Source organism: Thunnus albacares, chromosome 23 (genome assembly GCF_914725855.1).
Source record: "Thunnus albacares chromosome 23, fThuAlb1.1, whole genome shotgun sequence".
Lineage (NCBI taxonomy): Eukaryota > Metazoa > Chordata > Actinopteri > Scombriformes > Scombridae > Thunnus > Thunnus albacares.
The window spans coordinates 17,833,406-17,848,076 of NC_058128.1; the positions used below are offsets into that span (position 1 = coordinate 17,833,406).

The following is a 14,671-nucleotide window of genomic DNA, read 5'->3' on the forward strand; positions in this document are numbered from 1 at the left end:
GAGAGATTAAGTCTCTGAAAACCAGTTTTGTCAATCAGCTTCTTACTGTGAGCTTTGGGGTCTTATATGAACACTCCATGTCTGCCAATATAAGAACAGATTTGGTCATTTCATATGAGAGATTTCTGTATTTGTGTTTTTGTACTGGCTTTTATCACTGGTTTGAAGTGGGCAGGGTTTAGCAGTTTAGCAACACTGAAATCAAAATCTGATGTCAGTCGTAGGGATGTTTGCTTTACTCATGAACATGGGGACAGTGGAAAAAAGCAAACACAACACTGACATAATGTAGAGGTGGTAGGCTGAACTTGTTAGTTGCCTATTTACACATCCAGCATCAGTTTGGAGTCATGTTTTTGGCCACGTGGCAAATGTAAGTCCAATATTCACTCTCCTGTTTAGCTCTGTTTTGGTATCCATGAACCTCTGAGGGAAATATCTGTCTCTTTAGCTGCTAATTGCTCCACTAGGTTCACCAGCTAGTCGTTAACTTTGTCTGTAGTTAACGACTAGCAGGTAGCTGGTATCAAAGCTTTTTCACTGAAAACAACCACCTTCTGTGGCAGAAAATGACACTATGAGAGTGGTGAGAGTGAACCAAAAGAGATGTGGGCCTGAAAACCAAAACAAGGAGCTGAAAGACACTAAAACACCCAGCTGCCCAACAGCTGAGGTGAACTGCAGAATTCAGGGATTGTTATCTGTACATTTGTTACTACAAGCGCCCCTTACACATTACACATTACACACACATTTGATCCATTGTCAACGTAAAAATATTGATTATAGCAGTTTTAAAGTTACAGAAAACTATTTTTCCAGGGACACCAAAAAGTTTGTTAACCACTGGAAACTATTGCGATCCACCTCAAACTAGTCAGATTCTCAGGTCATGTGGCTATAAAGTGTAACTATTACCATCACTTCATTAATTAGTACTTTCTCAGTTGTTTCTGACTCATCCCATCAAAATAATGAGACACCATTCATAATTAATGATAATTCATCTTCACATTTATTATTCATCGTCAATGAAGCCCAGAGGGAGGCAGCAGGGCCAAAGTTTGGTGACCCGAAACTTCATTCCGTGTCTCAAGGTAAATAGGAAGACAGCTTCCCACTTTGACAGTGTTCCTCTCCCCAGTGTGGGTTTACGGTGGGTCAGTCCCATCACAGACGCTGATGACAATGATGACGAAGATGATGATGTGGATGGTGACGTACACAGATGTGTGTGTGTGTGTGTGTGTGTGTGTGTGTGTACTGTGAAAGTTTTTTTTCTGTGTGCATGGGTTAAAGAGTGTACATTAAGGTACAGCAGAGTGTGACACATATAAGACCCTCTTGGATTTCCCTGTACCCCCCTTAATACCCCCCCTCCCACCCTCGCCCTCCCGATTCTGTGTAAATGAAAATGCAAGGCTATATTTGGAGAGAGCTGATGTCACAAGTGGTTTGAGCGGAGAGCCTATAACTGTTGGAGTCGGCTTGTGTGACAGTCTGACAAACCCTGGGCTGCTCCAGTGACAGACTGGGATCTGCTGGCTACTGGCTAAAACAACAGAAAGTAAGTAGCCCGTTTTCTTGTAGATTTGATTAGGATATTTTAGTTAAATCTCTCCCTCTTTTCAGATTTTACTGAACCTTTATCGGTCCCATCATTGCAACTCAGGTTGCGTGTTGTTCTAATAAACTGAACTTCTGTTTGTTTTGAATTCAAGATCCAAAAGACATCAAGTGTGTCTTGTTGCATCACAGGGAAATGTGCATAAAATGATGCATTCTATTTGATGTAAAGAAATGGCTATCACTAAGCATTATCTTGAATTTATGTCATTTTTCAAGCTAAAAAGCTGTTGTTGCAGCTTCTCAGTTGTGAGAATTTGCTGCTTTTCTATATGATAATAAATTAAATATCTTTAGTTTGTGGACTGTTGGTTGGACAAAATAAGCATTTTGAAGACATTACCTTTGGTTCTCAGAAATTATGAAGGGTTTTTTTGATTATATTCTGACTTCTGATTCTGATTTTATAGACTCCAAGATTGACTGATGAGATAAGCGACAGATTAATAGCTACTGAAAATTATCACTAGTTCTAGCCCTAGTTGTATCTTAAAATCTAATCAACATGAAATTCAAGAGACTATTAAGAGCGTTTGAGCTCAATTGGTTGAACTTGGTAAGTGCCAGTGGATTATTGTCACTGAATCATTGAGCATGGCTTTAAATTAGATTGTAGGTGATTTATACTGTGATAGAATCAAGACTATATTTCATTTTCACCTCATAATGATGATTCTACAAATTCAGAATACCTGTAGAAAGGACAAACTCTCTCTTATCTGTTCACCACTGATCATATTCATAAATTGCTGCTGTTGTTTTGATCAGCTCTCTCTAGTTAAATAAAGACTAATTACCAGAAATTACCCTGCCTCCAGTCATCCATAACACATAAAGAAAACTTTGCTTAACCTACTCTGTTCATGCAGGTAATCACCCTTCACTATGTATCACCTGAAGGTGCCTGTGCTCCTCCTCATGCTGCTTGTGTTGCTGCGCTGTGTCACCACTGCCCCAAGCCGCAGGTAAGTGAATACACTACAAGCAGTGCAGTGTGCTTTTTGGTGTGTCTGTGCAATTACTTGTGATCTGTATAGAGAGAGAGAGAGAAAATGTCTTAAGCTCTAAGATTATAGAGTTTAACAGTGGAAAGTGATTCAGTTTAGCAAGTTTCTCTGAGCTGAAATGTTGATCATATCAGATCAGATGACAGCAGAGCAGCTTAATTGTCTTCATAGGCAGGAAATAAATATGGGCGTTTAACCTGAGGTCAGCAGACATGTAGCTGAATGTCATGGAAATTGTGCAATGAGAAGGTCTGTAATGCTCTGTACGAGGAGCAGCGGGGCACAGATGTATAACTGGAGGTGGAAGTCAATTGTGCTCATCTGTGGGAGAGTGCTTCATTGTGCATCTCAGGGGAGCTAAGTGGCCACTTTTTCTTCTCGCTCTCAGGACTTGTAGATGTTTTGAAGAGGTTATCAGTGGCTATCAGTGAGAAACAGTTTGGCTCTCTTCCCTCTGCAATTCAGGTACTTCAATCCCAGCTCATCCAGCGAGCAGGAAAGTGCCCTCCCAGACAGTGAAGGCTGGTTAGCTCCCGGGCTCATCTCCAACCCATTCCTCGGCCTCATGGGTACACGGCCGCAGAGGGGGCTCACAGCTATGGACAGGTAAACAGCATTTGCAGAAATCAGCAGATGTATTATCTCCTCATTACATTAAAAAACAGTTGTGAAAATTGTCTAGATTGCTGTACATCTCTCAGTTTCTGTGCTTTTCTCTCTTTCTCTTAGCCACCACATAGAGAAGAGGAAGTGCAATACAGCCACCTGTGTCACCCAGAGGCTAGCAGACTTTCTGGTCCGCTCCAGTAACACAATCGGTACTGTCTATGCTCCAACCAATGTGGGATCTGCCACTTACGGCAAGAGGGACCTGCTGCTGCCTCCCAGCTACCAGCCTCTCTAGTAGAGACTGAGGAAACTCCACCAGCACTCCCAGTGCTCTGATGATATAACTAGACATCTTATGTAACAATGATTATGAGAATGACATTAATAACGATGACACCGCTGGAGTCATTGACGATGGTTATGAACAGAGTGTTCTTGTTTATTTTATAAACTTTAAGAAACAGTGCCTTTTGTTTAAACCATCAAAGTCAATCTGCTTGTTCTCTTCTGGCTTTGTGTGTGTTGTTGCTCTGTTAATGCTGTTCCACAATGGCAAGATGTGAATATGAAAATACAACAAACTGAAAAAAGTAAATAATAAAATAACAACTAAAAGAAAACAGATGTAAATCCATATAAAATAAATGAAATAAATGTTATCATATATTGGTTTTGATAATAAAATTGTGAAAATATATTTTTGAAAATCTCAATGCGTTTAAAGCCACATTATTGCGTTATTGCATCTTATTACATCTGCATGCAGGGGCTGTGAGGTAACATCTCTAGGGAGGTAGCTAAGGGAAACATCCAATAGATCAGATGCAGATTAGATACAATAATGTGATAATATAGTGATATGTGTTAGGAGTTGCCACACTTAACTGATTACTGTGAGCTACATGTGTTTTGTGCTGACTGGGAATGTGGAGGCCTAAAATCACAAACATTTGGCCTTTACACTGTAAGCTTAACCTCACTAAATCTGCCTGTTTAGTCCATTTTGCTCCAAATTCAACCTCAGCTTTCAGTACACCTTTTAAAATTTACTTTGTGAAAAGATTTCAATGCATTAAATATTCCCAAATTTTAAATTTTTATCAACAAATGTATGAATTGAAACTTTTAAAATCAGTTTCATTAAAAGTTACATTTGATTGTTAATCTGTTTAACCAGTTTGGCTAAGGATCTTTCCTAAGTAGGAATTTTTACAGGATCTCCTTCAAATTCTTCAACCTTCAAATTGTTTACTATAAGTAAAGTTTCAAAATTCCCCTCTTGTGTGTTCATATTATTATTGGACAGACAACAAGCTGCTGACTACTGTTACATTTATGTTCAGCTTGTTGTACAAGAAGGCTAAATTATTCACCACACTGAAATTTTGAGAGTAGATACTTCCAGGAATTGATTCCTTTGATCAAAATATGTATTGCCTTTTAAAAATGTAGTAATTAATTAAAACCGTTATCATTTACAGTCCTATAAACCAGGTTAATTAACTGTGATCAAATGTAATCTATAAATCTATCAGCCTCCAAGTTTCCATCATGGTTCTGTCACAGTCTGGCTCTATGTCCACCAGATGCCCTCAGACTTTTTTCCCCTGTGTGTTGAACTGGAAGGACAGATGAGATATGTTGCAGATTATATTATTGTTGCTCATTGCATTGAACTTTGGTCCAGATGTTTTACTGTCTAGTTCATAATATATGTATTCGATTGGAAGAGCATACAGAACTGAAGTGAAATCTGAAATACTTTTACTTTCACCTGGTTTAGTATGACAGTGTTTCTTAAATATCACATTGTTTTGTGAAGGTGTTTCAGGCTGGTTTCATGAGCCCATTATCTTGCAGCTCTCTTAACTCCATAGCACAATGTTTGTTTGTCTGCATTTGACCTGTTTTTCCCTCCTTTGCTCATCTACACACCTGCTCAGTATCAGCCTCGTTAGCCCTGCCCTGCTCCCTGTGTCTTCCCCAGCCAATCAGCTCTCAGCCTGCCCTTGTGTCTTGCCAACTGTTCCTTGTTATTTCATTAGTTCAGTTTGTATTTAAGCCCTAGTTTTCAGTTGAGTCTTATTGGATCCTTTGTTCAGTTTGTTGTGGTCTGCTCTGCTCTGTCTGGTTTTGTTTTGTTCTATTCTATTTTACTGTGCCTGCATGCCTTAATCTTTATCAAAGAGACATTCTTCAGTTAATTCTGGTTGTTTTGTCCTGCATTTTGGTCCATCTCCTGCTACTCCTGTGACAGTTGCATGTGTTGACAGCTCCCTACAAATATCTCTTTACATTTATTATACTGTGAGAATCCATGCGTTATAATAATGAGCTAATGGGTGTTTGGTAGCCTTTGGTTGGCATCAAAGTAAAATAAAACATTCTTTATTAATTTCAGAAGCAGTATGTTTTCAATTGCACAATCAAGAGACCCACAGACTATTGAAATGAACCCACAAAACATCTATGAGCATTTGTCCTCAGTGAATAATAGAACATATTATTCTTTTTTTTTTGAAGAAGCAGAAGAAGAAGCACAATTTGTCTAATTTTTTTTATGCCAGAACTGTGATCACAGTACTGTATTTCATATATGGTCATAGTAATTATATCATACATAGTTTCATGTGTTGTGTTCCTGCGGGGGTTAATCAGGGTAAAGTAATGAAAATCAAGAGGGGAACCATGACGCACAACATTAACCTGTGTTTGATTACCAGTGACCCGATCATCTCAGACAGTGACATCAATACTCCCATGCATGGTTAACACCGACATAAAAGGTTTTTCAAAAATAGAACAAGTGCCGGCTTTTGCTGATGAATCCGAAAACAATGCAGCCATTATCCACCAAACACCCTGACATAGAACGGGGATGGTGTCAAGATCTGTCGATTACTTCATGTAAAATCACAAATGGCACTCTACTCCAACAGCTATCGGGTGGTGAGTTGTTTATCACTGCAGTAATGGTGGCTGATGAATGTTTTGATGGAATTTTAGGTCTAATTCATGACCTGGTGGCCACATTAATCTCTGACATTAAAGGTACAATTGTGATCTAAATATAAACAGCAGAGTTGCCCCAACATCACAATTCAAAACAGTGGAGATGAACCTCTTACTACTAAATTGATTTACAGGTCTTTTAATACAGGGGCTAAAACTAGATAACAAATAATATATTGTATACATGAGCTGTCCATCAATGGATGCATATACCTGTGTATATACATTCATTCATTTATTACATTATCGATCCAGTGTTAATTTATTTCAGCATTATTCACGCTTCACAGTCAAATTCTCTGTAAGTTTATTTACACTCAACTGAACAAAATTTGCATATTCATACATTCTGGATTTTTCAATGAGGGAGAGGGAGGTGATGTAATTTTAAGAATTTTTAACAAGACAGGTGAACCTTTTTGTGGAGAAACCATGTCAGAAACAAATTATGATTCAAAACCAATTTGATTGTCATGCCCATGACCAGAAAAATTTGCCTTTTATAAGTTGTAATTAGATAATCAGGTACCAGGAAACCCCATAATATAATCCTATATAAAGTATCATATTTAGTATTCCTCTCTATCAGTGTGTTCTTTATGTGGATATCCTCACTCATATGATGTCCTTTATATTACACGTCTCCACTTTCCACTTGACACCTGTAACTCATACTGTCCTAACTTTTTAGTGAGTTGACGCATCAGTTACACAGCTCGACTAAAACAAAGTGCCAAAAATAGGCACACACCTGTAATATTATCGTCACTATGAGATAGTTGTTTGTTCAGGCTTTAGGTGTAAAAACAAAGGCGTGTGGCTCGTTATTACATTATTGAAGCGCGCGTTTTGAAAAACCCTCCTCCTGCTTGCCGTAGTAAATTGTAAACACGGATGTTGCGTTTTTTCGGTCTTCGTTTTCATGCGCTGTAGAGACGAGAAACCTCCAGCTAGCTTTAACAAAAAGTTTCTAAAGACATTTCGACACTCTAACCTTTTACTAGTTATACCTTAAATGTTTATGAACGTGTCGACACTGAGAGAAACATTTAGACACATCCCGGCGTCGGAAAATGCACGGCAGCTAGCTTAGTGTTAGCTACATATCGTTAGCAATGGCAGATAAAAAAGAGAAAACATACAAGTTTGTGATCGTGGGAGGTGGCATCGCCGGTGTGACATGTGTTGAGCAGGTGAAAATGAATTCATAAGTAACGAGTTAGCTCTACACAGGTTAAATCTATGCACCCAGGCACTATAACTGTAATGCATGTGTTGTAGTTACTGTTTTATAACATGCATCTTTTATTGACAGCTATCATCCCAGATCCAGTCAGCTGACGTGGCTCTGATTACAGCAGGTCCCCACATCAAGGCAGTGACCAACTATAAACAGGTCAGAATGACTGTCCCCACAAGTCAGGTCATGTAGTCTTGACTACTGTTATGTGTATAATGTTTATAATGTGATATATATATGTATAGATTGAATTCCATTTACTTGACCATTTATTTTGTTGTGTTTATTACTCCTAGTTCTATCTTATTTTGTTTCTCACTGGGCATGGTGCAAAATAAACTTTTTGTCCACCAGGCAAATGGCTTGTGAATGTAAAATTTAACCAGTCAGTCAATCGATAACCATCGTTTTTTTGGCTGGTGATTGACGCATACCTACCAGCCACTTTCATATTTTACCAGCATTTGGCTGGTAACTGGTGCTAATTTTGTGCTCTGCCACTGGGCTCCTCATTGTATAAATGCATGGAGCATGCCCTTTAAGTCATCCAGGAAATGATGACAACAGATATTGACACTTATCTTATTCTAAGTCAACATATCCCCCCTTGTATTCATTAAACAACCACTTTATGGGAAGGTGTCCAAGATACTGGAAGAATTTGACGTGGAGGAGCAACCATCCAGTGTCCTGGAGGAGAAATTCCCCAACCTGACTGTCATCCACTCTGCTGTCAAAGCACTCAACACACAATCACATGTAAGTAGTTAATTTTGTAGAGGATAACATAAATGTATAGATAAATTATGATATTTCCATAATGGTGTGTAGAAAAAAGTTATGTTATGTTACTCATTTGGTAATCTAGATTTAAAAGGTCATCATGACTACATGTAACATCTGTGAGTAACTGCAGTATCAGCTGTAATATAAGCCATATATGCTCTAATTCCTTAATTAATTGCGTAACGATATAATTTCAACAAAGTGTAGACAGTGATTTCCTGCAGCATATCACAACAATGGCTTTCTAGTGGCTATTATTTGCGTACTATTGCCACCTTGTGGACATATGGTAACCCTGTGTAGTCTGTTGTAATGTCTAGTAGGACTTTCATTAGCATTAAAAATGTGGCAAAATGTGAACAGAGATGTCCACAATTACATCTTAAATTTGTGAAAAAGATCATTATGTTCCCAAAGTGAGAGAAGAAGACTTAAAGCTTGATGTGAAAATTAATCACTATCTCCTATAAATTCTACTTTCTGCTCTCAGACTGTGGAAACTGCAGATGGTCGTGTTTTCGGTTATGAGAAGCTGTGTATCTGCAGTGGGGGCAGACCTAAGCTCCTAACTCAAGGCAATCCTTATGTGCTGGGCATACGGGACACAGACAGCGCTCAGGTACCACCCATTCGCTCGGGATGTTTGTATTTTTATTAACATACAGGTCTGAAATTCCTGAAGACACTGAACAAATAAGGACCTTCTTACAGTGGCAAGAAGCTCCTTTCTGTCTTGTAACTGTGACATTTCTTCTAAGGTAAACTCCAAACTGGATATACAAACATACAGAATAAATAGGCGGTGTGTTCGGCCTTTGTTCTGTGTACAGAAGTGTATCCATAACCTTTTCAACTGCTGTGGCTGCTTCAATATCTTGTTGCATTTGTTTAAACAAAAGAAAGTACTCCATCAAGTTTGTATATTCTTTATTTTGTTGAATAGACATGTGTATAAACATTGGTTGAAATATCGTGGGAACTTACAAACAGTCAAAACATTGGACTGAAAACATAACCTTAGAATGAGAGTGAGAATCAGAAACTGGTTTATTGCCAAGTAGGTTTGCACATACAAGGAATTTTGTCTTGGTGTTGTTGTGCATAACAATCCAAAAATAGAAGATAAGAGAAAATACAAGTACCACGAAAGTAAGGTGATCATACATTTAACAATAAAAGATAAGTACAAACATTCTTGGTGAAGAGAGCTGTTAGAGTTTACAAAAGTGGGCAAAAATGGGCAAATCTTCACAGTAAAAACAGTAATAATAACCTGACAATAATAACCAGTATAAACCTCCTGGTTAGAGGTTTAAAAAAAAAAACATGTTGATACTCAGTGGTTTTCTTTGTATTTGTGTTTCAGGAGTTTCAGAAGCGGTTATCCAGCGCAAAGAGAATCGTTGTCGTTGGAAATGGAGGGATTGCCTTGGAATTAGTGTGAGTCTACTTAAACTAGCATGCTGGTTATAACTTTTGTATGTGCTCCTCTGACACAATATTTTAATCTAAACTAAAATGATTAACTGACTGAGCCCATAACCATGGAACCACCGCATATAACATCACCAGAGATGATTCACACTGTCGGTTTATTTATGAGGTGTTATTGAATATGTGCTGTGTAGGTATGAGGTGGGGGGCTGTGAGGTGATCTGGGCTGTGAAGGACAAAGCCATAGGAAACACCTTCTTTGACGCCGGAGCGGCACAGTTCCTCATCCCGTCACTGGAAGCTGACAAACCAGAGAAAGCTGTTCCCTGTAAGAGGACTCGCTACACCACAGAGGAACCAACAGCCGGAGCGTCACAGACCTTCACAGCAGGTCTTCATCCTGGAGTCATTCAAAAGTATATGCTAAAGAGGAATCTGTTCCCATACAAAACATTGCTCATATGTGTGTTTTTGTGTGTGTTCCCAGATAGAAACCTGCGAGGGCGTGGTTCTGGTCCCACAGAGCCTGGCAGCGCCCTCGGCCCAGACTGGCACGAAGGAATAGTGCTACAAGGAGCAGAGCAGGTGAGATAGTGTGTGCAGTGTGCACCTTTTTGTTACTGAATACCTCTGTGCTAATCCTAACAGCTTGTTTGTTTAGAAAATTCCTGCTGCGAATAAACCTATATGTCTTTCTTGACCTTCTGTTACGCTACACCTCCCTCCGCTTTTCCTGAGTCTCTTCTCTCTGCTGGTGTGTGCTCAGGTGTCCCGCAGAGTTTCAGTGGAATACCAGTGTGAGGTGGAAAAGATCTTCACCTCTGAGGAACTGCTCAATTCCCCACAGCAAACACTCAGACCTGAGACCGGTGAGAACTAGATTCGCTGCTTGTATTTAAACTGACCGATCCCTTTCTTGCCCCCTTTTTTCCTCCGACTTTTCAGTCCTCAAGCTTTTCTTCTCTCTCAGTAGGGACCTGGCCTGTTTACATCAAGTTAACCAATGGCAAGACATTTGGCTGTGACTTTGTTGTCAGTGCCACCGGTGTCGTGCCAAACACTGAGCCATTTCTCCATGGCAACAATGTAAGCACACTCATCCATATTCAAAACAGATCATATCTGTAAGTCTGTCAGCTGTTTAGGGATGTTCACAATCTTTTTAAATTCAATTCAAATAATTCCTGCTGTCCCTTATCCATCATATGATCACATATCTGACCAACTGACACATAAACCACATCAAATGGCAAATCAGGACTACATTTCTTCCATGATCATTAGGTTTGCCATTGTATCACTGTCCTAGTTTTGAAAAGAAACGCCAGGGCAGGCAAATGATAAGGAGAAATTAGCTCTCCTGTGCTCCCAAGTAACCTTTTATTTGGACCAACACTTCAGGGTCTGCCCACAGTTACATAAGGTTTGATGATGTAATGTAATGCTGTTAATATGAAGCCTAGCTACAGTCTTATTTGTCCCTTTGTAAGTGGCCAAATATGCATGACCTCACAGCCAGTAACATCTATTGATATGAAAAGTTAATCAATGCTTCATGTGTAATTGGGAGGACAAAAGTCCACAGGTGCTATAAATTTTAATAAAACACCCAAAATTGACCCAATGAAAGTAGTGATCATTACTTTTACTTGCAAAGTGTGTGGTATGGAACCATCCATGTGATTTTCAGACAATTAGATGAAAAAAATCCATATTTCTGATATAAAAACATTTGAAAACGGGTCAAATTTGACCCGAGGACAACAGGAGGGTTAAGATATCCTGGTGTCAGATGTACGTACACTGGGAGCTTCAGGTTTCCACATCACACTTGTATACTGCATACTGGATCAGGATTGTCTCCAAACTACTTGTGATGTCACAAATCATGCAATAAGATGAGCACAGAGAAAATGTCCTTCTCTAGCAGATGAATATGAAAACAGCATTTTGATGTCAAACTCTGCACATAAAGCACCAATCAAAAGTTTGGACACACCGTCCCATTCATTTGAGTTTCCTTGTATCATTCTGAGCAATGAAGCTCAAACATCCAACTGAAGGAACAATAAGCAAAACAGATTTTTGATTGAAAGGGGACTTTAAATCAAACAGTAAACTATTGGTAAACAATAAGAGACCCAGAAATCAGGCTAAATTCTCAGCAGTTGTGTTTTGAGGCCTCTAGAGGTCACTGAAGGACAGATGAGCCTCTATCACTCTGGTTTTCAGCCTGAATTCCCTCTAGGAAGCTTTCCCCAAAGTAAAGCAACCACATTTGTAAATTCAACAGCAGAGAAGAGTTTGCATGTTACTTTGTGTTTTGTGTCTGTGGACCCTTTGTGAACAGAAAAGATAATCATATATTGGTCCCTAAAAATGACAGTTGTTTTTGGTTGTATGTGTTAAGTTTGCTGTGGCAGGTGACGGAGGCCTGCAGGTAGATGACTATATGATGACATCAGAGTCAGATGTCTATGCCGCAGGAGATGTGTGCACTGCATGCTGGGAACACAGCCCACTGTGGCAGCAGGTAGGCTGACAGACAAAGCTGTGTAAGATGCCATTTCCTTTCTTCAGACTTTTCATTTTTAAAAACTACTACTACTGCCTGATTAAATTTGATTCAGTACAATATAACAGCTCTACAAACATAATTGTAAAATGTAACTAAACTGAATCCCGTCATTAATTATTAAACATGCAAACTAAAGCAAAAACAAATCAAACTTTATATCCTCGATATGAGTTAGTGAGCATGTTTAAATTTACTCATAGTTACTATCAAAATAGCAATACCAGTACACAACATGCCAGTATACACAGTACTTAGAAAATGGTGTGGTAACATACATCTGTGAAAATCTATAGTACAGTGTATGTTTTGCCATTTGTTTTGCCAGCACCACCATATCACTTTGTTCTAAATAAGTAAATTTAATGCTGAATTGATCACAGCCTATTAACAAGCATGCATGGTTCAGTTCCCCTGTCATTGGGAAGAAAGCCAGATTGTAAAATTTACATATTTCTCTGCTCCAATAACAGGTTAGTCAGGAAGTTAAAAGAGTGGATATAGAAGCTGACAAGCTGAAAAACAGTACTATATGTTGTGTGCAGATGCGTTTGTGGACGCAGGCCCGTCAGATGGGCTGGTACGTGGGTCGCTGCATGGCTGCACACGTCCTGTCAGAACCAATAGAACTGGACTTCTGCTTCGAGCTCTTCTCACATATTACTAAATTCTTCAACTACAAGGTGAGTGAAATTTTACTGCAATGGAAGCGATTTAAACAATAACCATCATATTAATCATCTGCTTGGCTAATTATTATAACCATTTTCCTTTACTTCAAAGTCATTTAGCAGTGCTAATGAGTGTCCTCTCTACCTCTAGGCTCATTCACACTGTGCATTTAAACAACTTCCTCTCTTCTGGTAATTCCACAGGTGGTCCTGCTGGGAAAGTTTAATGGGCAGGGGCTGGGGCCCGACCAGGAGCTGCTGGTACGCTGCACCAAAGGCGTGGAGTATGTCAAGGTGACGCTGAACAGAATAAGAATGTGTTAATACTCTTGTGTGTTGATGTTTTTAGTGTCTTAACAATGTCAGTCAAAGGATTCGTTATTCTACATACAAATTTAGTGAACTGTCCCTTTTTTACGTAAACAGTATCAAAATCTCAAGTTGTTAGGACTCTGTTATACATTCTTGGAGAGCCAGTGGCATCTGGAAAATATGCCATGTGATTTTGGAATTTTTTTCACTGTGAAAGGCTCCACTGTTTTTCTGTGTCTATGATGTAATGCTGGTAGTGAGTCAGTAGCAAAGGAGGAGGAAGGTGATAGAAAACATCACACTTAAAACTTTGAATCAGTCTGTTTTTGTGGAAATTTAATATATAAATAGATGTTTCAGCGTTTAAAGATGTCTTGCCTCACACTTTACCACATGAAGGTGTGATCCTTGTAATCATTTCGTCCAACACTTTAGAAACCATCATGTCAAGCTTAAGTTTTACTAAGATTACCTGTGGATTTTTTGTTCCAGGTGGTTCTCACAGGAGGGAGGATGGTCGGAGCAGTGCTGATCGGGGAAACGGACCTTGAGGAGACCTTTGAGAACCTGATCCTCAACCAGATGGATCTGACACCGTACGGAGAGGAGTTGCTCAACCCCAACATTGATATAGAGGACTACTTCGATTGAGACTTTGGAGCATGTTGAGCACTGCAAACTCAAGAATCATGCAAGGCAGAGGACGTTGATGCAGAAATATGAATTTAAGGCTCAAAAGAATTTGGGGGAAAAGTTGCATTCAGTGTCCAAACAAACAGGCGTGTCTGATTTTTTCTTTTGGCACTGACAAACAGCTGTGTGATAAAGGAGATTATCCTGGTTCTTATTTATGTACTTGTAAAGTAAAGAATATATTTTTGCTGTGAAATAAATTATTGTCCAATACAAATGAGGTGAATGTGTACTTGTGTTTAAAAAAAAAAAGGCTATCTCACATGATTTACTGTAACAAAAAAGGGTGTATATTTCAGTGTTGTTAGGTTTCATTTCAGTAATCACACTGGAAAACTGTTGGCTTAGTTGTAGCTTAAATGCAAAATTCACCACTTAAAACTACAGCAAGGTTGAAATAAAGTACAGAGATGTTTTTTTAATGCTAAAGAATAGGACATGTTCACCATTACTTGATGGTAAAACAAGAAAAATCCCTTTGTTGCTTTGTTGGCTTAGAGACTCGTGATCATATTTCAACCTAAACCGCAGCAACACCTCCTCCTGTGCCTCAGCAGGCATTTTAACAATAGACACTATCAAGCTCACATAATACTGTCTGTTGTTCCATGGAAATGTTGCTCTTGGAGATTCTGCTATTTGAAAATCCCCTAAAAATCCACTTTTGAAAGGACAATAAGCATTAGAAGTCAAGTGGAAAGTGCTA

The 14,671-nt window shown here is 39.0% G+C and overlaps 2 protein-coding genes across 3 annotated transcripts; both read left to right on the forward strand.

Moving 5' to 3' along the window:
- The first annotated feature begins 1,447 nt into the window (after window positions 1–1,447).
- LOC122975459 (calcitonin gene-related peptide 2) lies at window positions 1,448–4,343 on the forward strand. The gene is made up of 4 exons (XM_044343905.1): window positions 1,448–1,567; window positions 2,496–2,591; window positions 3,099–3,239; window positions 3,363–4,343. Exons 2-4 carry the CDS (start codon window positions 2,512–2,514, stop codon window positions 3,535–3,537), a joined length of 396 nt encoding a protein of 131 aa, XP_044199840.1. The 5' UTR covers window positions 1,448–1,567; window positions 2,496–2,511; the 3' UTR covers window positions 3,538–4,343.
- A 2,776-nt stretch (window positions 4,344–7,119) lies between these two features.
- pyroxd1 (pyridine nucleotide-disulphide oxidoreductase domain 1) lies at window positions 7,120–14,185 on the forward strand. Of its 2 annotated transcripts, none has more exons than XM_044343957.1 (13): window positions 7,120–7,447; window positions 7,570–7,650; window positions 8,134–8,253; window positions 8,771–8,899; window positions 9,647–9,720; window positions 9,909–10,105; window positions 10,202–10,299; window positions 10,481–10,583; window positions 10,685–10,800; window positions 12,125–12,247; window positions 12,835–12,972; window positions 13,165–13,254; window positions 13,765–14,185. In XM_044343957.1, the coding sequence occupies exons 1-13, from the start codon at window positions 7,370–7,372 to the stop codon at window positions 13,921–13,923; spliced, it is 1,506 nt and encodes a 501-aa protein (XP_044199892.1). In that variant the 5' UTR covers window positions 7,120–7,369; the 3' UTR covers window positions 13,924–14,185. The 2 variants fall into 2 exon arrangements, with proteins under 2 accessions (XP_044199892.1, XP_044199893.1); XM_044343958.1 differs by having other exon boundaries at window positions 10,688–10,800.
- The last annotated feature ends 486 nt before the right edge of the window (window positions 14,186–14,671 follow it).